Source organism: Piliocolobus tephrosceles, chromosome 6 (assembly GCF_002776525.5).
Source record: "Piliocolobus tephrosceles isolate RC106 chromosome 6, ASM277652v3, whole genome shotgun sequence".
Lineage (NCBI taxonomy): Eukaryota > Metazoa > Chordata > Mammalia > Primates > Cercopithecidae > Piliocolobus > Piliocolobus tephrosceles.
This window is the reverse complement of record NC_045439.1, coordinates 102,566,818-102,589,984: the sequence shown is the minus strand read 5'-3', so window position 1 is coordinate 102,589,984 and position 23,167 is coordinate 102,566,818. Positions and strand designations below refer to the sequence as shown.

The 23,167-nt window shown below is 45.8% G+C and overlaps 1 protein-coding gene across 8 annotated transcripts in view; it reads right to left on the bottom strand.

The window, feature by feature from the left end:
- Nucleotides 1-6,714: 6,714 nt before the first annotated feature.
- Nucleotides 6,715-23,167, bottom strand: part of HERC1 (HECT and RLD domain containing E3 ubiquitin protein ligase family member 1) — a 228,558-nt gene continuing 212,105 nt past the window's right edge. For all 8 annotated transcript variants that reach the window (XM_026455079.1, XM_026455086.1, XM_026455083.1 and 5 more), the window contains exons 70-78: nt 21,579-21,717; nt 18,920-19,089; nt 17,163-17,332; nt 16,734-16,899; nt 15,821-15,897; nt 14,489-14,741; nt 13,823-13,975; nt 10,333-10,638; nt 6,715-7,363 (exon numbers count right to left, since the gene is read on the bottom strand). In XM_026455079.1, the coding sequence (XP_026310864.1) occupies nt 7,178-7,363; nt 10,333-10,638; nt 13,823-13,975; nt 14,489-14,741; nt 15,821-15,897; nt 16,734-16,899; nt 17,163-17,332; nt 18,920-19,089; nt 21,579-21,717 (1,620 nt within the window). In that variant the 3' untranslated portion in view covers nt 6,715-7,177. The remainder of the gene's footprint in view (nt 7,364-10,332; nt 10,639-13,822; nt 13,976-14,488; nt 14,742-15,820; nt 15,898-16,733; nt 16,900-17,162; nt 17,333-18,919; nt 19,090-21,578; nt 21,718-23,167) is intronic.

The following is a 23,167-nucleotide window of genomic DNA, read 5'->3' as shown; positions in this document are numbered from 1 at the left end:
CACTCGCAATTGTAGAAAATTCGCTCCCAGTTGTTGAATGTTTACATAAACTGCATAGTTACCCATATTTTCTACAGTTCTCATATCATAAGGGAAAAACAAATGATTTGGAAGAAAAAAAAAAGCCTCAAACATTTAAGAACAAAACCAGCAGCCCTGGCTAAGCTTTTGAAAATGGAACCATGATAAGCTGATGACAAGCTAGATTTTTCACCTGTTGGATTTGCTGGACATGAACACAAGCCTGGGCTTCCAATTTCAATTTCAGGGCTGTAGTCACTGATGTGTCACATTTAGTGAAGGCTCTCGGCCCCCCCGCAGCCGCCTGGTCCTGGGTCACTGGGGAGGATTCTGGGTGGGTGGAAGAGGCGAGGAGCATTACGGGCGCTGCTCACACTCCGGCTCCACCCAGCGCCAGCTGCGATAAAGCCCTTCACCCATCCAAGGCCAGGTGTTTCTTCTGTGTTAAAGAGCAGCTTGATCCCTACTCACAGGTTCCTGAATTCATTGCTTAAATAGGGAAACAGCAAGGAAAAAGACAAATTCTGTTCTCATGAAGCTTACCTTCTAGTGGGGGAAGAGACAACAGGTAACTGGTATATACGAAGGTAGAAAGGGCCGGACGCGGTGGCTCAACGCCTGTAATCCCAGCACTTTGGGAGGCCCAGACGTGTGAATCACGAGGTCAGGAGATTGAGACCATCCTGGCTAACACGGTGAAACCCTGTCTCTACTAAAAAAACACAAAAAATTAGCCGGGCTTGGTGGCGGGCGCCTATAGTCCTAGCTATTAGGGAGGCTGAGGCAGGAGAATGGAGTGAACCCGGGAGGCGGAGCTTGCTTGCAGTGAGCCGAGATCGCGCCACTGCACTCCAGCCTGGGCGACAGAGCGAGACTCCATCTCAAAAAAAAGAAAAAAAAAAAAGAAGGTAGAAAGTATTTGGAAAAAAGTGCAGGCTGTAACAAGGGCTATTAGGGATTGCTGGCAAGAGATTGGGGGGTGGAGTGAAGCCTCTGAGAAAGGGTTGACCAATGTAAGCCTCACTGAGAAGATGACATTTGAAGGTATGAAGTGAGCCAGGGGGCCAAGACACTCCTAGCAGAGGAACAGTCAGTGCAGAGACCGCGGACTACAGGCATGGCTCATGTGTTAGGGGAACAGCAAGGAGGTCAGAGTGACTGGGGCAGAGTGAATGAGCAGGGAAGCTGAGTAGCAGATATCAGAGAAGCAATGTAGCCTGCAGCTTAACTTCATGCATTTTAAACCTTTTTTTCCCCATTCTCTTGGGTTTCCAAATGTAACCTGGAGGCAACTCAAAAGCCTTTCTCCTTAGCCTTAAAATCGACTCCACATCCCTCCCCTTTCTCACCGGATATGCTCCCTTTTCATTTATCTAACTGTATGCTACTATTTAATTGTGTGACGTCTTAGAAGTTTCAGGGGCTAGTCTTGAGACAGACCAAGTCTGGAGACCCAGCTGCAAACCTCCAAAAATTACCTCAAAATGGCTAATTAACAACCTGGCCATTGTTAAAATAATGTCAATCCGAAATCCAGGTGGACTGAAACCCAAGCTAGCCACCAGGACAAAACACACAGACATCATACTCAGCCCAGTTCATGCATGCCTTCCTTATCCAGTCTTCCCTTTGAAAACCCCTAAAAATTGCTTTCCCCACTAAAAATTGAAGCAGTTACTTTAAATAGCAATCTGGCTACTTCCCCCTTTACTAGTTTTGGGAAATAAATTTGCTTTTTGTTATCAGACTTTGCTCTTGTTAATTCAAACATCCGCACCTGCTTTGTTTGGTTGCGGTAAGGGATGGGGTAGCAGTGGATGGACGGATTAATGTGAGGATGAAACGAGATGAACGTTCCCCCTCAGCCCAATGTACCCCCAGAATGAACCAGGGCCCCATATACAGATGAGAGTCAGGTGAAGTCCCAGCGGCCCTGGATTTTGTTCCAGGCAGAACATGTGGACAGGCAAGCAGCACCCTGTCCCACCCCAGCCCCTCTGGGGACTGCCAAAGGGCTCCTGGCTGGGACAGTGCTTGCTCCAGAAACAGGGTAGCCACAGTAAGCCCTGGCCCGGCATAATCCCTTCTAATCCCTATGTCAGGAGAGCCAGCTCTGTCACACCACCAGCTGCGGTGGAGTGGCAGGACCCTGCTACTAGCCTGTGAGACCCAGGCTGCTTTTTGGTGATTTCCCGGTTTGCCCACCATTGCTTTGCACTCTGGAGAGGCCTTGTTGGGAATGAATTTTTCTCCCATTACTCTGAACACTGTTGAAAGAAAGCTCAGGCTTCCAGGGGGTTCAATGTTTGTCTACAACAGAGCCACTTAAGCCTCAGGCCTTTGTTTTCATCATCTCCAATAAGCCCCAATTCCCAGCATGTTCTATTTGTCCTAAATTGGTGGCTTAGCCTGGAGAACAACAGGATCCTGGCTTCAGGATCTAATGGATCTGGGTTTCCATCCCATGTCCCTCACTTTCTAGCCCTGTGACCAAGGACAGATCGGCCCTCTGCAAACCTCAGTTTTCTGATCTGAGTACTAAGGATAACAAGTGAACCTTGCTTTTGGGGTGTTTGTAAGGATTGTGATTATGTAAAGCAGAGGTCACTGTAGGTTAAACTAGAATGGGGCAACCTGCATTCCCCGATGACCCCCCTTCCCCACGGAAGCTCTTTCGTAGAGAGGGTTAAGTTCCCAGGTTAACCCTCCAATGCCTAGTAACTCTCCTGCATCCCAAGGCATAGTGATCACAGAACTCAAGCAGTGCTGCTGTGTCCAGTGCTGTTTCTAGGGACCCAAATTGGCCCCCACCTTAGCCAGAGGAGCTTTGGGTTCTGAAGCGAAGGGTCATTTTAGGTGCCCCCAGAGGGCGGGCACTGATGGAGACACATGGCTCTCCACTCTGCCTTCTCACAGACACTGTTCACCACCACCAGGCATGAGCAAAGCACTTAACGGAGCGCGACACCTCACTTAATCTACAAAACCCCTTTTGGAGCTTCCAGAGAGCTACATGCATGGAGGTTCCTGGAGGGAGGGTGGCATGTCCAGGAAGGACATGGAATCTCTGTGCCCCTTCCCCACTAAATTAAAAAGTAAAAAACAACCCTTTCAAACTCAGGTTAGCATAGAAAAAAGGGCCCCCTGCAGGCTTAATCCACCAACTAATTCATCTCACAAGCATTTACTGGGTATTGGCCATAGGCTGGGCCAGGCCCTACCTGGAGGGACTCAGCCCTAGTTGGGAGACATGCAGCTGAGGTTGAAGGGGTGTTCTTGAGTGATCTCCAAGCTTTGCCATCCATAGCTTTTGACAAGATATGACATCTCTGAGCCTCAGTTTATTTGTAAAACGGGACCATTATCCTCTCTGTGATACTGTTATGAGATTATGTCTAAATGTGCAGTGCCTGGAAGACACGGACAGAGGGAGGTATCCTCATATCCTTGGGGGGCTAGAAAAGCTGAGTGCCTGGTACAACGCACAAATTCCAGGCACTGGGAGGAAGCAAGCCAGGTGTATCTGTGGGTAAGCCAGGCACCCTTTGTGGCAGTCGGAGCTTTTGAGTTGGGCCTGTGGGCTGACCCCAGCTCCCCCAGGTTCCAACCGTAAGGAGGATATTCCCATTGGCAGGCATGGCACAGCAAAGGCAAAGGTCAAGAAGCCCTAGGCATTTCCAGGGAAGGGGTGAGCCAAGGCTGATGGGAGCCTGATTGTATTTCTGAGCCACCCAGAAATGGCTTGGGATTTTCTGTGCCCTCACAGCCTTTCCCTCAACTCCTGGAATGCTAACTCTAAGGTTTGGCCAAGGCAGCGAATGGTCACATGCAGGATAAGGTGGTGGGAGAGAATAGGAAGAACCTCACCACTGGGGCAGGACACTGCTCCCTGGCTGGAGGCTGACCTGTGACCACACTGCTGGTCTGCACAGGGGCCCCAGTGCTGGCAGAGAGACCAGGGCCACACGCTCTTAGGTCAAGGGTTCCAGACCCTTCCCAGGAGGCAGCAGGCTGCTGGCAGGAGGTGGTGCTCTGAGGCTTGTCTTGCAGGGACACACTGGCCTGTTTCTGCACAGGATGAGTGTTTGGAGGGGAAGTGACTGAGCCCCCCTGGCTCTACCACGGCACACTGACGGGAAGCAAAGGCTCCCAGTTCTAGCCAGGGCACACCTATGATCCAGCTTTCCCTCTCCTGCTCTTGGATTCTTGGTTTATAGAGGCAGAGATCATCTGACCCCTTAGAGACTTTCCCTCCAGCTCTAGGATTCAATGCCCAAGATCTGCTTCTGGCTAACAACCAAACTTACCAGATGTAGGCTTCATCCAGCCAGAAGTCCTGGGCAAACGCCACAAAGCTAGGAGGCCCAGAACAAAGCCGTACTTCGAAGGATGTCAGGAGAAATCTTAAATTTTATTTTATTTTTTTGAGACGGAGTCTCGCTCTGTCGCCCAGGCTGGAGTGCAGTGGCGCGATCTCGGCTCACTGCAAGCTCCGCCTCACAGGTTCCCACCATTCTCCTGCCTCAGCCTCCTGCGTAGCTGGAACTACAGGCGCCCGCCATCACGCCCGGCTAATTTTTTGTATTTTTAGTAGAGACGGGGTTTCACCGTGTTAGCCAGGATGGTCTCGATCTCCTGACCTCGTGATCCACCCGCCTCGGCCTCCCAAAGTGCTGGGATTACAGGTGTGAGCCACCGCGCCCGGCCAGAAATCTTAAATTTTAAAAACTGATGGTCAAAGTTTTCTTGAGACTGCTTAAGGGTCATAAAAACTGCCAAGTATTTAAGTGAATGAGGCCAGCAAGCAACTGCCTAAGCCTCTGTAAGAGCTGAAAGTGAACCAAGGGAAGCGCCTGACCAGGCCCACTTCAACTCCTCAGATCAGAGACTTGTGCTTCCCCCTCTTCCAGAATTTTCAAAAAGTCAAGAGAGGCCAGGCGCCGTGGCTTACGCCTATAATCCCAGCACTTTGGGAGGTCGAGGTGGAAGGACTTCTTGAGGCCACGAGTTCCAGACCAGCCTGGGCAACTAGCAAAAATGAAAAAAGTCAAGACAATGAGGAAATAACAGGTTTCTGGCAAAGGAACAGTGTGCGTTATAAAACCATGGCACTGTGCAGATTCCCCTCACAGGGTCAAACTTGAGCAGCTGTCTGTTAGTCCTGAGCCCAGGACCTGCAACCATGAGTGCCGGTCTTCTGGGGGTGCCCCTGCCCCTCAGTCCAGAGCAAACTGTGGCAGCAGCACAGGGTGAGGCATTATTTTGAATTTAGAGACTGCAGATATATCCTTTGTTCTGCATGTCCTTAGCCCACCTCAGCAAGAGGGACGTAGGAAGCGGCTCAGAAGACCCTAAGAGGCCTCTCCTGGCTTCGTCCAGGATCTTGGCAGCACAGGTGCCTTTCTTTTCTTAGAGAAATTCTCTCCTGGTCCAGAGGCCCAGGCAGGACCTTCCCACTCCCAGCAGGACGGCTTCAAGCCCAGAGCCCTTCAACGATGCTACTGACTACGCTCTGAGATCGGTATTAAAGGCTCATCTTTACCCAGACCTCCGGGGGTTCCCACAAAAGCTGTAGTCCCTCCCTGAGACTCAATTCTAGTTGAAGCGTTTTTTCAATAAACCAAAGATGTCACCACTCTAAATATTTAGATACCCTCACTAGGAAACATCCATTTACCACATTATCTTAGCTGGCAAAACCTTATTTTTCTATTTCTCTTTGAAAATATACACCTTCTATCTTCCTTGTGGAAGAAAAGAACTGCCTGCAGAGGGCTGGCTGGCTGGCACGTCATTTGAGCACGTTGTCGGCAAACACCCTGTCCACGAAGTACAGTGCAAGCAGCTTGTGGCATGAACTGGCTGTAGGTGAGGGAGACACGCTGTCCACGGGCCTGCCCGTCTTCCTGCACACACTCCAAGAAGCCAGACCCCTCCCAGCTGCTCTCAAGACAGCCCCTTCCCCCAGAAACACATGCTCACACACACTCACCCTGATGCTGCTGAACACACACACACAGCACTGAGGGCCCGCAGGGGCTGGCTGAGTTTGAGCACCAAGAATGTAACCCCTTCCCCAGCCCTCTGCACAATTCCATCATTCAAGGATGTGAAAGCCACTCATCAGTTCTCACGCTAATTCACACATTCACCCACTCATTCACTCATTGATACACGCTTAAGTGCCTGTTAGCGGTAGCTGGCCCTTCTGTAACACCTTCCCCTTGGCTGCCCTCCCCACAGAGACATGTTGTAAACTGCCCTGTTCTTTATTCCATCACGTGCTCATTTTGTCTTTGTAGGTTCTTCACAGGAAGGGCAAACAACATTACCGTGGTCCTCTTGTCTGGTAGAGTCGCCCTCCACATTAGCTAGCTGGGGCTGTCAGAGAAGGACGGCTGGTGCTGAGAGGGGTGGAGCAGCTGAGGGAACAAAGTGAGAGAGACCCAGGATGACAGAAGAACAATGGAAAATAGGGGCTTCCAACCCAGAGGGGTCTCCTAGAACCACATGGTTCCCTGCTATGTTATTTCCAAGTAAAGCCCACCCTCAGTGTAAAGGAATGTGTATGAATGGGTCAAAAAGCCGTGAGAGCAAGACCAGCCTGGAAGCTCACTGTGTCCTGGGCTCATGTCTGCCTCAATGGTAGCCCCCAGTCAGAAGCTCCGCAGGAAGCAATACCAACAGCCACGCTCCAATTCCTGAATCTGCTTTATTTCTCTGCATAAGGAACCCTGAACAGGCAATTCAAATTAAAACAAAATAAATATATGAATATTCATGTAAAACTGTCCTTTCTAATGAACAATTATACACAATGTACAATTTCATGTTCACTGGGTGGGTTTACAAAAAGGTACCATTCCCAACTAAAAATGCACCAAAATGGTTTCATGCAAACTTATCAAAAGTGACCAAAAATATGGAGGGAAAAACCTGACTGAGAGCACTTTGTTTTTGTTGTTTTTGTACAATCACAGAAAAATAAAAACATCTAATTTCTTTGTTACATTTAGAATAACTAAATGTGGCCACTGTTTATAATGTTGGTTTATGTTCCTAAAACATCTACGTAGTTACCATAAAAGTCTATCCACATCAAATCAGAAGTGAGCATTACTGAGGGACAGAAGGGAGGGTGAGAGCACCCGCGCGGTCAGTAGTCGGTGTCGGAGCCCTCGGCGTTGTCCACGTTTCTTGAGAGCATGTAGTTGTCCATGTCGATCGAGCGGCAGTTGTTGATGGCATAGCGCAGGCGCTCGGCCATGACCAGCTGGCTGGAGTATGGGGGCAGCCTCAGCTGGAAGAAGCAGGTCTGTGAGGTAGGCAGACTGTCGTAAGGCTGTGGAGACAGACCCAGAGCTGTGACTGGGAACATCAGAGTGCCCTAGGGGGAGTGGAGCTGCCCATGACCTCTCCCTGCCTTCAAGATGGAATTAACATGGCCACATGGTTAAGTCAAGTGGACACAGAGACTGGGCCAGATGGAATGAGCCGAGGCCCTACTGCCCCGTGGCCCTCAAGGCTCTGGGTGAAGATGTCCCTTCCTCTCCTCGCCTCCTCCAGTGTCTGTGTGTAAAGTTAGGAGCAGCTCTGACTGGCAGGACTGCTTGAGAGAATCCACGACACACAGCGCCTGGCACAGGGTGAGAGTGTAGTAAGAAGGCACCTGTCCTTCGTACCCATCCATCAACAGGGTACAGACTAGCAGCCAGCTGCAGGAATCCCCCAACAGAGCAGGTAGAATGGAAAGAACAACCGTGAGGTGCAGTCGGCTACGGGAGCCTCTTTGCCCCCTTCTCCTCTTCCTGTCCTCACGTGCATTCTGCCTCCTTTGCTGCGTCCTGGCTGCCTCGCACAGCTCACATAAGGAAGGGGCAGTCAATGCAACCCCGGTCCATCCATTTAACTGATGGTGATGCATCCTTTAAAATTATAATTATGGCTGGCAGCAAAACAGGTGTTCAGGATACATTAGGAGGTTAAAAAAAGGCAGAAAAAATTCTACATACATCATGTAAAAAATTGTACAATCGAGGCAAAGACTACGAGGAATTTCACAAAGGTAAAAATAGCTACTACTGGAGAGACGGGATTATATATGTTCCTTATCCCTCCTTGCAAATACAACTATTTTCTAAACAATTCGTAATAAAAGTAATGACATTATACTGTTTTTATAAATTTTTAAAAGGTTCGCTTAAAAAAAAAAAAAGAACCTGTCTTCTCTCACTCAACATCCTCTTGAAATCAGCCCTCCTCCGCAGAGCCCACACGTAGGTGAGCCGCATGTCCTGCTATGGGAGGTGGACGGCCAAGTAGCCCAAATGCACCAGAGCCAGTGATGACATAGAGCTCAACACAGAAAAACTGACAGCAGCAAGGAAGGGAGGTGCCACTAGGTGGCTCTGTGACCTAAATGTGAGTACTGTAGAAAAGATCTAAAAGCCACAGAGGAAATGACCACAGTAGTCAGTTACTGAGGCTGACAACCCTGAGGCCTCCTAAAATGGCAGGGGTAGCCCAGGACAGATACAAGGCAAGGGTTGTTTCCAGAGCTGAATAGAAATGAGCCATTTCCTCCTCCCTACTTCTCTCTGAAGCAAGAAAACAGATTTACAACTTACAGTTCTTGGCAAGTCATGCAGAAAATTTATGGAAAGGCTTTTTATAACCCTTCCTGCACGTGGCTTCTCCAGCAAGCCTAGCCCAGGAGCAGAGCAGCGGCCTGCTGCCTCAGGAGGCAGCACGGGGAGGAGTAGCTTTGGCTACAGCAACTTCCAAGAGTAGCTACTGGAAAAACACCAGAAAGCCAGACACTTAAACTGGCAGGAAGGGCCTGTGTGTGAAGAGGCCCCACTTCCCTTACTGTTTTCTGAACAAACATCATGGGCCCTGCTCAGAGAATTGCCCAGCTCATATGGGAGAGGGGCTTGTGAAGAGTGGGGATGGAGACAGAGGGAGGAGAGGCACTCCTAACTGAATGCAGTAGGTTCTGGCTTTGAGGGCTGTACCCAGTGTTCAGGAGGTGGAGAGAAGGAGTCTGGCTAGGTCTGCCTTCAGCAATGGTCGGGGCACTCCTGGAAAGCATCTAGGATAGGAGGGGTTCCTGGAGGACTTGACTGGCATTGGGCTTATAGGATGAGTAAGTGCTTGCCAGAGATAGAGGGAAAGGGGTGTGAAAGAGGACTTACTAAAGCAGAGGGAACAGGTTACATAAAAGCACAGAGTTTTAAAAACAGCCTGGTCTACTGCGGAGAAAGGCAAGCAGCCCATTGTGACCAGAACATGAGAAGTATCAAGATGTGAATCAGAAAGTGGGGCAGAGGCCAGACTTTGTTTAAGGCAGCTAAGGTCATTGGCATTTATTTCGGAGTCAACATAGGGTGCCTCTGAAAGGTCTAAAAGAAGGAGAATGACACAGTCAGATGGGTGCTTAAGAAAGATGACTCTGGCAGCAGTGTGCTTTTCAGACTCTAAGCCCTCTTATTCCTAAGCCATCTGTCAAAATGGCAGCTGGGCTGGGGCTCTGCAGCTGGGGCCTTTAGATGGCAGAGATGCAGCCCTGCCTGCCCCACAATGCATGCCACACAAGCGGGCACAGACTGTTATCGCTGCTCCCCACATCTCTGGGTTCCTTCTGGGGCACACACCCACCAGTTAATGGTTAATATCTTCATGAAAACAAACAAGGCCATGGCTCAGCGCAGGAACAGGCAGTATGATGATCCCTGTGCCAAGTTCAGCTTTAACTCAGGAAGATGCTGGAAGATTTAGGGAAGGTTGCTGGTGTAGTATGCTCTCTACATCCACTTAGGACTCTTCCCACTGAAGCTAAATGATATTTCTAAACAAATTTTACTGCTTGATTTTCTCATTAATATGGAAATTCCAAGTATTAAGCATGAATCGGCAGGCCTACTTGAAGGTCATAGTTTGGTTTCCCCAACATAAAAGCAACAAGGGGCAGAGGGCCAGGCATGTTGGCTCAGGCCTGTAATCCCAGCACTTTGGGAGGCCGAGGTGGGCAGATCTCCCGAGGTCAGGAGTTCAAGACCAGCCTGGCCAACATGGTGAAACCCTGTCTCTGCCAAAATATACAAAAATATTAGCCAGGCGTGGTGGCGTGCACCTGTAGTCCCAGCTATTGGGGAGGCTGAGGCAGAACTGCTTGAACCTAGGAAGTGGAGGTTGCAGTGAGCTGAAATCACGCCACTGTGCTCCAGCCTGGGCTACAGAGTGAGATCCTGTCTCAACAACAACGAAGCAATAAGGCAGACATGACAAAGAAAGAAAGAATAGCTTACTTACCCTATCAACCTTCATGATTTGAAATCTCTGAGAAATGTCAGCAGTGTTCGCTGGCAGCCGAGATCTTCCCGACACAAACCTCATGAACAGCACCCGCTCTTCATTGGAGAACTCTTCCAGCGTATGCCAGAACCACTGCACCAGCTGATGCTGCTCATCCACCTCACGGTACCGCACCACTTTCTTCAAGACTTCCACAGAGATCTCGGGCATCCCACACACCATTTGCTCCAGCTGTTTTGCCGTGAGGAGGGACAGCAGTGGCACAGGAACAATCCAGGACATCCCTTCTCGGACTGCAGCCACCTGTTCCCAGGAGAGGTTGCTCATTCAATGAGTGTGCGTGAACCTGGCATCTGCTATGGGCCCCGTGGGGCTAGGCACCTCCTGCTGCCTGCTCATCTGCTCCCCAGACCCTCCACTTGTTTCTCAGACCGCCAGGCTCTATGAGAGTCAGTCCCTCCCTCTCAACCCTTCTTAGAGCCTCTCCCTGCTATGGGATTCTTACATTCCTGGTTCTACTTCAAGTCCAATTCAGGAGCCTGCCTTCCCTTGACCACAAAATCCCAGCCCACTGGGGCCCTCCCTGATGTCAGCCCCACTCACTCATATTCCTAATCATATGTGGCCATATGCCGTCAAGCTATGCATGTGTGGACACTTCATCTCAGAAAGGTAAGAAGCTCTTGGGAGACTCACCTAGTTGTCTACTGTTTTTTAAATTTATATTTGTCTTTTGAAAACAGTTATATCCTTTTTGTAAAAATTATTTATGCTCACTGTAAAAAAAAATCTGAAAAGTACAAAGAAGAAAGTAAAAATGGGAAGTCCTTCTTTAGGAAGGCAATAGAAAAGGCAACAAATTTCATCAAGAGACTTGGGTTCTAACTCCCAGCTCTACCGATTATTAACTCTCTTAATTTTTTCATCTGAAAAATGCAGACATTGCTGCTCTCAAGTGGCTCTGATGAGAACTATATATGAGTAACCACATGCAATTCTGTGTGACTGGGTAATTCTACACTGTGCTGTTCTCTTAGCATCATAGCGCTGGGCACAGGCAAGGTGGGGAGTGCCAAGTGGGGTGCAACCAGGGGCTGCCTTGACAACTTGTTTAGAAAAATGTCTCCTCCAAGATTATACAGTAGTGCATACCCTACACACAGACTCACCATTGTTCAAGGTTTCATAAATACTTCTTTGCTCCTGGCCAACTCAAAACCATCTATCACCATTTAACAAGTCTGAGAATCTGAATAGGGACTATACCTTAAGGAAGTGAGTAACTATGTGAGGTGATGGATATGTTAATTTGCTTCACTATAATAACCTTTTTACTATCTATATGCATATCCTATATTATCATATTATACACCTTAAATATATATAATAAAATTTATTATATTAAAAAAAACTGGGCCAAGTGCAATGGCTTGCCCTGTCATCCCAGCTACTCGGGAGGCTAAGGCAGGAGATCCCTTGAGCCCAAGAGTTCAAGGCTGCAGTGAGCTATCACTGTGCCACTGCACTCCAGCCTGGGTGACAGAGCAAGACCCTCTCTTAAAAAATAAATAAAAAACTGGCACTAAGGTTGGCCAGTAAGGATCAGAGACTGGCAGTAAAGGCAGGCTCTACTGTAAAGGTCAATACCCCACCAAAGTCTGCCAAACGAAAACAAAAACGAACAAACAAGCTGTTATGCTCGGTGGAACACAAAACAAAAGCTGTTTGGAAAAAAAATGAGGCTGAGGTATGGGACTGGCTCCTTGGAGATGGCAGGGGGACAACTGAGGACAGCTATGGGACAAACAGATGAAGAAGAAGTGAAAGAGGAAGAAGGGCTTTTTACTGAGAACAGAACAAAGCCAGGGCAGAGCAGAGCACAGCTGTGGAAAGGGAGTGTCCACCCAACCCTCAGAAGAAGGGTCATCAGAAGAGCCCGGACACCATCTTGGAGCCCGGTTTGGGGTCTTGGCTCTGCCGTGGGCACTCAGTGCTTTCTTCTGTGAAACAGTGCTGGCAATCCTAACCTCACAGAGTAACTATGGGAAAAATGGCAGGCAAGAGTGCCTGGCACCATGGCTGGCATGCAGGAGGGTATCAATACATTTCCAGTCAGTTATTTATGCTCTGCGGATTGAAAATATTCATGAACTGGAGACAAACACTAATCCCTGGCTGTGTAAACAGCATCACTGACAAGACCCAACTTCATTAGGCTAAAGATATCATTTTTCTGACTGGACTTGGCCCAAAGCCAAAGTCTAAGAAGGAGCCGGGAGTGAGGGGTATGGCATATGTATACTTCAAATTACTAAACTTCTATAGCTTCACAACCTGAGTCCAGCTTTTGAGAAGACCCCAACATATTCTGCAAATAAAGTATTGTTGAAATGCTATGAATGATTGTATTATCAAAAGAACCATTTTTGGACATGATATTTACTTCTGTGGTCACTCATTCACACTCCCATTATTTATTAAATGCTTACCTACCTGTCAGCACAGAACAAGGTAACTCAAATGAAATAGAAAATGCATTCTTCATTCAATTTCTTGCAAGCTGAGGAAACAAGACTTAAATTCTGGGGCCTAATTCTTAGACCATAACATAGAAGTATGTGATATATCTTGAGGAACTTCAATGAACTTCAAAGTAAGGAAAAAGATCTCTAAGGTTGGTGACCTGGAGGAAAGCTTGTGTGTGCAGGAGATGCCCTCTTAGCTGAGGTTTAAAGAATAGCAGCAAGGGAGGGAAAGGGAAATGCATGTGAGGTCATAAGACCAGCATTTGGGGGTTCATTTACGTGGGCCCTGACTAACCCAACTAGAGTGGGGGGAAGCAGTAAGCAGTAAGCAGCTGAGCTGGGAAGCAGTAAGACATGAGGACAAACAGGACTAAGGAGGAGTAAGAAGGCAAGGTCTGAATGCCAGATGAAAACAGTCTCAATCCAACCAAAGACCAATTCAGAACCGATTTAAGGCATTGGATAAGGAGAAGGCCTGAAAAGTCTCTGAACAGGGTTTGAAATATAAATACAAAGGAATCACTGAGTGCGGTGGCTTACGCCTATAATCCCAACACTTTGGGAAGCTGAGGCAGGTGGATCACTTGAGGCCAGGAGTTCGAGACCAGCCTGGCTAACGTGGCAAAACCCTGTCTCTACCAAAAAATAAAAAGATTAGCTAGGAGTGATGGCACGTGCCTGTAGTCCCAGCTACTGGGGAAGCTGAGGCCAGAGAATCACTTGAATCCAGGAGGCAGAGGCTGCAGTGAGCTGTGATTACACCACTGCACTCCAGCCTGGGCGACAGAGTGAGATGCTATCTCAAAAATAAATACGTAAATTAAAATAAATAAATACATACATACATACATACAGAGGAATTAACACAGTAAATACATATCAGATTTTGGCATAACCAGTCAGCTCTCATTTGGAGAGAAACCCAAGCATTCATGTGTACCTCCCGTTAAGTTTCATCTTACCTGTCTGTCCATCTCATGAAGTCGATATTCAATGGCCCTCTCCACATATTCCTTCCTATTGGAAAATGTGAGTGGGATACTATTTCCGCCAGGGATTATAGGAACCATTTTGCCATCAGCACTTTGGCCAACAAAAGAATCAAGAGGAATCATCTAGGAACAGAAGAAAAAAGAATTTTTATTACATGGTAGAAATGACAGCAAAAAGTATTTTACATACAAATATGGCACAGCAGTAACAAACTCACAATTTTTAAGGATAAAAACAAGGAAAACAAGACAGGTAGGACTGATCCGGCTACTTGATCAGCAGCAACGTGATCACTCAACCAGCTGTAGTTAAAAATGGGACCAAATCTCTCCGTTCCCAAACCAGGCCTGTTGAACTCTGGTGACCCCAGGCCTCCCTTTCCACCTTGGTTCTTCACTCTAACAGGCAGAAAAAAATTAAGGGCGAAGGAGCAGCTAAGGCCAGGAGCCTGCTCTATCTATCAGAAGCTGTTTAAACTGCTGGGGTTGAGCTGTTAAGGGCAGCAATGGCATAGATATGGCATGGTTCAGTCAGACAGCAAGTGGAAGACTGTATCTCAATTTTACACAGAAAAATTCTAGTCTGTGCATATAGGAAGTCAACACCAGTAGAAACATAGACTGGCCAGGATTTACCTCATGGAAACTCTCCTCGGTAATCCCACTGTCTTCAATGTGAAGAATGCTGTTGAGAGTCTGCACGTAGAGCAGATCCACCTCCTCCAGGTCCTCTAGGGTGAGTGGGACACAGCACAGCTGCTTCCACACCAGAGGGGCCAAGTGAAGGTCCAGAGGCTTCTTTGTGCGAATGGCAACCCCCATTAAAATTCCTAAAAACTTAAACTGCATTAAGTGTTCATCAAGGCAGGCAGAAGGGTTAAAAAGGAACCTGCAAAATTAAAGGGAATATTTCAAAAAATATTTTCCTCATTTCTGTTAGAAATAAGTTAGCAATGACAGCTACAGTGTTAGTCTACACCTGTACTGTTCAATATGGCATCCATTGGCCACATGAGGCTAAAGTAATTAAATAAAACTAAGAATTCAGTTCTTCAGCTTCCCTAATCACATGTTGAGTTCTCAAAAGCCACATGTGGACCACATGTAGTTACTGTTTCACACAGCACATGGACTGTATTCTGAACTATTTTTAGAAGAACTATGTAAGGATCTCAAGCTACCTGCTCCAGAAAGCCGTTTTCTAAAATCATTCTGTTTTTAATTTACAAGTCTATGAAACAGGATCCAAAATTCAAAATTTTGCAAATATAAAGATAATATGTAATTGCAAATACTAACTTTTGTGACTTGCTAGCATAATAAAAATCTTAAAACAAATTTTGGTGTAGAAAATTCACTACGGGGAGGCCATGTGGGCCTTCAGAAACATAAACCAGGTTTCATGATCAAGTCTGAGCTTCCTCTCCCCCTCTATATTATCATTGATTTGGTCTCAATAAATACCAAGTCTTGAAGGTTGTGCCTGTTTCCCTTTTTTTTTGAGACGGGGTCTTGCTCTGTTGCCCAGGCCGGAGTGCAGTGGCACGATCTCAGCTCCCTGCAGCCTCCACTTCCTGGGTTCAAATCAAGTGATTCTCCTGCCTCAGCCTCCCGAATAGCTGGGATTACAGGCATGTGCCACCATGCCCAGCTAATTTTTGTATTTTTTATAGAGATGGGGTTTCACCATGTTGGCCAGGCTGGTCTTAAACTCCTGACATCAGGTGATCCACCCGCCTCGGCCTCCCAAAGTGCTCGGATTATAGGCATTAGCCACTGTGCCTGGCCTGTTTCCTCACCTTTGACAAGAGGATAACAATAATATTTACTCCTTAGGGTTATAATGAGGACTGAAGGGGATAATAGGTGTAAAGCACTTAAAACAGTGCCTGGTACATAGTAAGTACTCAATAAACGTGAGCTATTATTATTATTTTAGACACATAATGAACATTGCTGACTGCATACCTGTCCCTATTGTAACCCACTTCTGCGGTGGCATTGGGAGAGGGTATAAGAAGGTCAACAATACCAGTTTCAAGTTCCTGTAGAAGAAAGAAAAAATTTTTTGAGAAATGACAAATGCATGAAAAGAACAAACCAATTACATTAAAGATCATACTAAAAAGAGTGTATTTTGAGGAATTTATAATGCCATGTGACAACTGATAATTTCATACTTCATTTTCGTGGTTTCAATTTAAAATGAGATTGGGAAATCCCCCTTATGGAAAGCACTCATGTATGAAGAACCAAAAGGAATGAGAAAGTCAATCTAGGGGAGGAGTAGTGGTGGCTATGAAGAGTGTAGTGATGTTTCAAATAGATTCAATAATGACAGTCAAGCATTATTTTAGTCACAGGGTTTACTGGAAAAATCCTGATACTAGGCAATGCTGGAAAGGACAGAGCTGATCTGGAAGCAAAGCTGCCAATGCAGATCTTAAAATTAGAACTGGTCTAATTTTAAGACTAGTTCTTAACATTTATTTTTCTAACTCCCCTGGAATCTGGCAGTTCTACTTTGTTCTAAAAGCACCAGAATAAATCAGAGCACATGGGTGCTCCTGGATTTGTCTGTTACATAAATGTACATATATGCCATTGCTGTTTGTTCTGCCAATATTGTAACACAACAGATGGTGAGTCACTGGTAGATGCCTAAGAACTGATATTTATGTAGTAAGGTATCTTGACAAAGCATTTCAAAAACTGTTGCTCTAATTTGCCTACGTATCACTAACAGCATGACTTTATATGAGGCTCACAAATGCATCCTTGCTACATTTACGAAAACAAGCCTGGCAGAGTGATCACTGGAAACAGCAAAATGGCCACTAGCAGACTAGGTAACTCGGCAGGGGACACTGCAGGAATATACCTGGCACATCTCTGTGATGGTGTCATCAAACACTCCTCCAGCATCATCAGCCCCTTCTCCAACCAGCTTAACCTTCCACGCTCGGGAAGGCAGACGGAGGTCTGATGCATTCAGTTTAACTACTTGTCTTGCTATTTGGACAAAAATGGGCTTACACTTCCGTCCTCTTTAAAAGAAAGGGAGAAAGCAATGAAATACAACTCTTACCAATTTCCCCAAAATCACATGACATCTTCCCATCAGTGAGTGAAAAAGCTAGTTTAACAAACACTGTGCTAGGCCCACTGTAACCACACCAGATACTAATTTAAGTACTATTATATCTACCCTGCCTTAGAAATGAGTAAACTAAGACTCACAGAAATTAGTAATAACATCCACCTGAAAAAAATCCCAGCTCATTAGTGAAACATACATACATACGCTAACCTGGTTGATATCCTCTTTACAGTTATCTGAGGTCCATAGTTTTTGCCTTGAACCATGGTTTTTCCTATGGAGCGCACCATTGGCAGAGTGTAGACTCTCGGGGCTAACAAAGGCCGAAGTTGTCCCTGTACAATGCCCCAAGTTCCAGCATTATAATGGGATGTGCTGTTCTGTAACAGAAGGTACGGTTATCAGAAATGGTATAATCTAGGCTTAAAAGAAATAACAATTTTCACTTGTAGAACATACATTATTTTGGCTGGGCGCAGCGGCTCCTGCCTGTAGTCCCAGCACTTTGGGAGGCTATGGTGGGCGGATCACTTGAGCCCAGGAGTTCAAGACTAGCCTGGGCAACATGGCAAAACCCATCTCTACAAAAACATAAAAATTAGCTGGGCATGGTGGCATATGCCTGTACTCCCAGCTACTTGGGAGGCTGAGGTGGGTGGATCACCTGAGTCCAAGGAGGTTGAGGCTGCAGTGAGCTGAGATCACACTACTGCACTCCAGCCTGGGCACACGGTGAGACCGTGTCTCAATATTATTTAAAAAATTGAAAAACAGAACATACATTCTTTTAAAAATGCACTTTAAGAGCATAAACTCAGGATTAGTAACTATTAGTAACCTGTAAAATTTTTTTTGATAAAATATATAATTACTATTTTTAAAAACCTTAGAAAATACAGAGAAGGATACACATATGTATACACAAATTAAGTGATTCCAAATCCTACCATACAGAGATGCCCCACTGATAATTTCATCTATCTCCTTCCAGTTCTTTTCTGTGTATGTATACACGACGTTTTTCACACTGTTATCATTTTGAGCTGCCTTTCTCAATTCACTTTACATTATAAACATTTCTCCCACTAATTACAGTTTGCTAACACTCTGTTTAGTGCTGCACGGGACTGCTGCCTGGCTATCTATTTGTCAAATCACACACACACACACATACACACACACACGATAGCTAGCCACTTTGTTACTGGACTAGTCCATAAAGAGACAAATCAGCAAAACTTACTTTATTTCCCCGACCTCCCTTTCCCCAGGACCCAGAATGCTAATTTTTAAGAAGAGAAAAAAGTATCTGAAACTTCTCAGATTCATTTATGTAACAACCCTGACTGTGGTTCTAATAGCTTTGTGTGCTTACATTTTAAAATCATATTCTAGACTTTGCAGAAATGGCACGCTTAGTGGCTGAGTGCAGTGGCTCACACCTGTAATCCCAGCAATTTGAGAGATGGAGGTGGGGGGATCATTTGAAGAGTTCAAGACCAGTCTGACTAATATGCTGAAACCTTGTCTCTACTAAAAATACAAAAATTAGCCAGGCATGATGGCGCAGGCCTGTAATTCCAGCTACTCAGGAGGCCGAGGCAGAAGAATTGCTTGAACCTGAGAGGCAGAGGTTGCAGTGAGCCGAGATTGTGCCACTGCACTCCAGCCTGGGCGACAGAGCGAGACTCCGTCTCAAAAAAAGAAATGGTATGCTTAGCCATTCATACTTGATTTTTGAACAAACCAAAACACAGAAGGAAGACCACTCTGTGTCTAGCAGCATCATGACCAACCTCTAGACTGTCCCTAACACAGCAATAAAATGAAATAGAATTGTTATCTTATTAGCCATGAAAGCATTTTCCAAAGGCAGAGGGAAAAAGCCCTGGGGCCTGGTGAGCATGTCATGGGCACTGCTTACCACGCCAGTCTGTGCCTGGCTGCTTACCACGCCAGTCTGTTACCTGGTTGTTGGGGCTAAGGTTCAGCAGTCTCCAGGACGAGTACATGAGGTCAGAGAAGTGGTAAAGCAGCCGGAGCCTGGCCCGCACTGTGTGAATGCTGACTTCTCTCAGCGCCCCATACTGGGGGGGCAGCGTGTCAGGCAGGCCCAGCTGCAGAGGTACTGACACACCTGTCCAGAAAGCAAATGGGCACTTGTGAAGGAAACAGCATTGCTTTCACTTTCCACATTTTGAAAAATTTCAAGCATATAGAGAAGCTCATGGACACCCATTCCAACCTCTATCCATCAATTCATCTTAGTTTTGTGTGTGCATTTGTGTTGGTTTTTAAAATGTCTTTATCAGGGAGCGGAGAAAAAAATAAAATAAAATGTCTTTATCATTATGGAAATGAAACCTGGTATTTTCTCTTTTCATTTCCTATTTATTTAACAATAGAACTTAGGCAGTTCCTTCAAAAAAATAAGTAAATAAAGCCAAGTTTCTCCTTTCACATTTAATAATTGCCATCTTCATAATACCGCAAATGTGGGCAAGGACTAGGTAGGCAGTTCTGGAAAATGGAAATGGGAAACTTAGCAGAGCCAACTCCATATTCGCTAGGGATCTGACACAAAGTATTAATGACAGAAACATACAGGTGCATGATTCATGAAGGCTTTTACTATAAGAATAAGAGTTCTGTAAGAAGCAAAGACCACAAGGCCTGCATCCACAGCTACCCTCCCACAAAAACACAGAGTAAAAATAAGATACAAACTCCCTTGAGTTTCCTGTAAAGAAAGACTGGTACAGTGCAATTCCCAGAGGTATTATGCTTGTTCGTAGTAAAAACTAACATTTACTGAGTCCCTTCCATGTGCCTGGCACTATTCTAAGAGCTTTACATGAATGGGTCCACTTACTTCTATAGCTCTTTGCAGTAGGTTAGTTATTATTATCCTCATTTTACAGACAAAACACTGAGTCTCAAAGTCACTCAGATCAGGAGGAGGAGCTGGGATTCGGCCCCAGCAAGGTGGCCCCAGAGCTTGAACCTTTACCTGTCACATTGGATAACTTCTGCCCTGAAGTGGAAGTGAAATCCCTCTGAAGCCACTGAGTACCTGAAACTGTCAGTGCATAGGCAGCTCTGCTCATTCTAGATTCCGTTAATAGAAACCATTTCCTGCTTGTTTGGAATCTACCTGGAATTCCCACTTTTCTCTCTTAGATATCTAAGAAAAAAATCCCTACGGGGAACCTTAGGACCCCCTAAGAAATAGAGGGGTTAGCAAAACCGGAAGAGAATGCTGAGCTCTTAGACACAACTTTGCTTCAGGGAAATTCTTGTGCCTTAGACACCAGAAGATGGTAGAAAAACAAGGTTTGAGGGCCTTGTCCAATGGCTGGACACTGTGGCTCACACCTGTAATCCCAGCACTTTGGGAGGCCGAGGTGGGTGGATCACTTGAGGTCAGGAGTTCAAGACCAGCCTGGCCAATATGGCAAAACACCATCTCTACCAAAAATATAAAAATTAGTTGGGCGTGGTGGTGCATGCCTGTAATCCCAGCTACTCAGGAGGCTGAAGCAGGGGAACTGCTTTAACCTGGGAGGCAGAGGTTGCAATGAGCCGAGATCGCGCCATTACACTCCAGCCTGGGAACAGAGTGAGACTCTGTCTCGGAAAAAAAAAAGAAACGCCCAAATATGAAGAAATGTGTAAGAATGACAAATGTCACAACATTAAGGTAATAGCTACATCTGAAATGAATGGAAGACAGATCAAATCAGAAAGGGGCCACAGTTGGGTGTTGAGCACACAAGTATGTATTACAGTTTTCTTTAAATCTTTGTGTAGCTATACAAAAATTTCACAATAAATTAAAAATAAACAACAAAAAGCTAGAAGTAGCCCACCAGTCTTGCCAAACATAAGAATAAAATGGCAGCAAGTTGACTGCTGTGCCAATGCACAGGCATCGTGTTTCTAAAGGTTAACTAAGGTGAGGAATTTGACAAATGGTCTCAGGGCTTTTAATCTTTATTTCTAACAGTGGGCCTTAGAAAGCTATAATTTGTCATTTCTTTTATATATTAAAAATACTGGCCAGGTGACTCATGCCTATAATCCCAACACTTTGGGAGGCTGAGGCGGGCGGATCACTGGAGTTCAGGAATTTGAGACCAGACTGGCCAACATGGCGAAACCCCGTTTCTACTAAAAATACAAAAATTAGCCAGGAATGGTAGTGCACGCCTGCAGTCCCAGCTACTTGGGAGGCTGAGGCAGGAGAATCACTTGAACCTGGGAGGCGGAGGTTGCAGTCAGCTGAGATCACACCACTGTACTCCAGCCTAGGTGACAGAGCAAGACTCCACCTCAAAAAAAAAAAAAACCTTAGTTGCTGCTAAAATTATAAATTTTTGCTTGCATAAGTAATATGTATTCTCTTTTGGGGGGGTGCAGAGAGGACCTGGTTCATACTGATGTCAGCAGGACAAATGCCTGCTATGAAAACACTTCCAGTGCTGGTAACACAAATAATGCTTTGTGTGGCAAAAGGCTTGATGGTTTCACAACGATGCTGGATACAGTTTGGAACTGGCAAGCAGACAGTGCCATAGGGCACTGCTGAAAGAGAAGCTGCAAGAGCGTGAAGATTTCCTTCCTCACCTGGTGCTCTTGGTGGGACAGGTGGTGCTGTCCACGCAGCACTGTGGCAGCGGCCAGCCGAGATCTGCCGAACATTTTTCCCTTGCAGACCTGTTACCAGGGTTGGTTCTCGAACGTGGTTGGTGTGGCCTAGACCGAGCTGGGCATAAATCATAAATATGCAGAGATTCAATTAGAAAGAGGAAAAGAGGAAGTCAATATGAAATTTTTCTTAGAAAGTGGCAGATATAAGTAAGTTAATAACTGTACCATGCATCAGCATCAATAAAGCGCATTCTTTTTTTTTTTTTTTTGAGATGGAGTTTTGCTCTGTCACCTAGGCTAGAGTGCAGTGGCGCAATCTCAGCTCACTGCAACCTCGGCCTCCCTGGTTCAAGCAATTTTCTGCCTCAGCCTCCCAAGTAGCTGGGATTACAGGCTCCCACGACCACACCCAGCTAATTTTTTTATTTTTAGTAGAGACAAGGATTCACCATCTTGGCCAGGCTGGTCTTGAACTCCTGACCTTGTGATCCACCTGCCTCGGCTTCCCAAAGTGCTGGGATTACAGGTGTGAGCCACCACACCCAGCCCCCAATAATAAAATACATTCTGATTTTCTCTATCATAACAGTCCTCACAGTTCAGACTGCTAAAAACTAAGCTGCAACAAGGACATTCCAAATCTAGCAGATGAGTCTTAATGACTAAACACATCCTTGGATTCCACTTATGGAAAGGAAATGAATTCTTGGAAAGTTAAGTAATAACAGAATGATGTATGGCGCTTTTACTTAAAACACACTGATTTCTGTGTAACAATACATAAACATATATGGAAGCAAATTCTAATCTCCAAATCTCTATACTTAGGGTCTGACTGGGAGAGCCAGTGTTTCAGAAGCTAAGCAAATCAACATCATTAGGAAGGATCATGTCAAGCCACTGCCAGGAAACTCCCAAAGGGGCCTTCAACGTTAACTCTCCTTTCAGTAAGACTGCAACCACAATGACGAGCGGTTTCCTTGTCTTTTAATATAGGGATGAGGAAACCACAGGAGCCAAACTGAGGCTACTATGAATAATGCCAGACCTTGAACTTAAGGGTCCCTGGCACTAGGGGAAGCCAGACCCAGAGAGGATTTATGGAGGAAGGGGAGGTGGCTCTGCCTGTGGAGCTCAAAGTCACCATCACATCACCTCAGACATCTCACACCAAGGTCTCGTCCTACTTCATAAATAGAGGAGGGTGAACACATCCACCTTTTGAGTCTCTTATCAATATCTCAGAGGCTCAGTTTAATCCTATAAATAATGCGGGTGACAAGATTCCTGCATAAACCTAAAGATAGTTTGTATGCCATCATATTATAAAATATAAAAATATTATTGTTTCATTCCTTTCTCCAGATCAACTGATATTCCCAGGACCTAACCTCACATCTTGCTGTAGTAATGATGATAATGTTGACAGTAGCAAATCCTTACATACTGCAGCTTACTACATGCCAGGCACTTAACAATGTGTGAGGACACACACATATATACTCAGTTAATCCCCTGAATCACTTTGCTGCACTGTCAGAATTGTTTTAAACCATGGTATAACA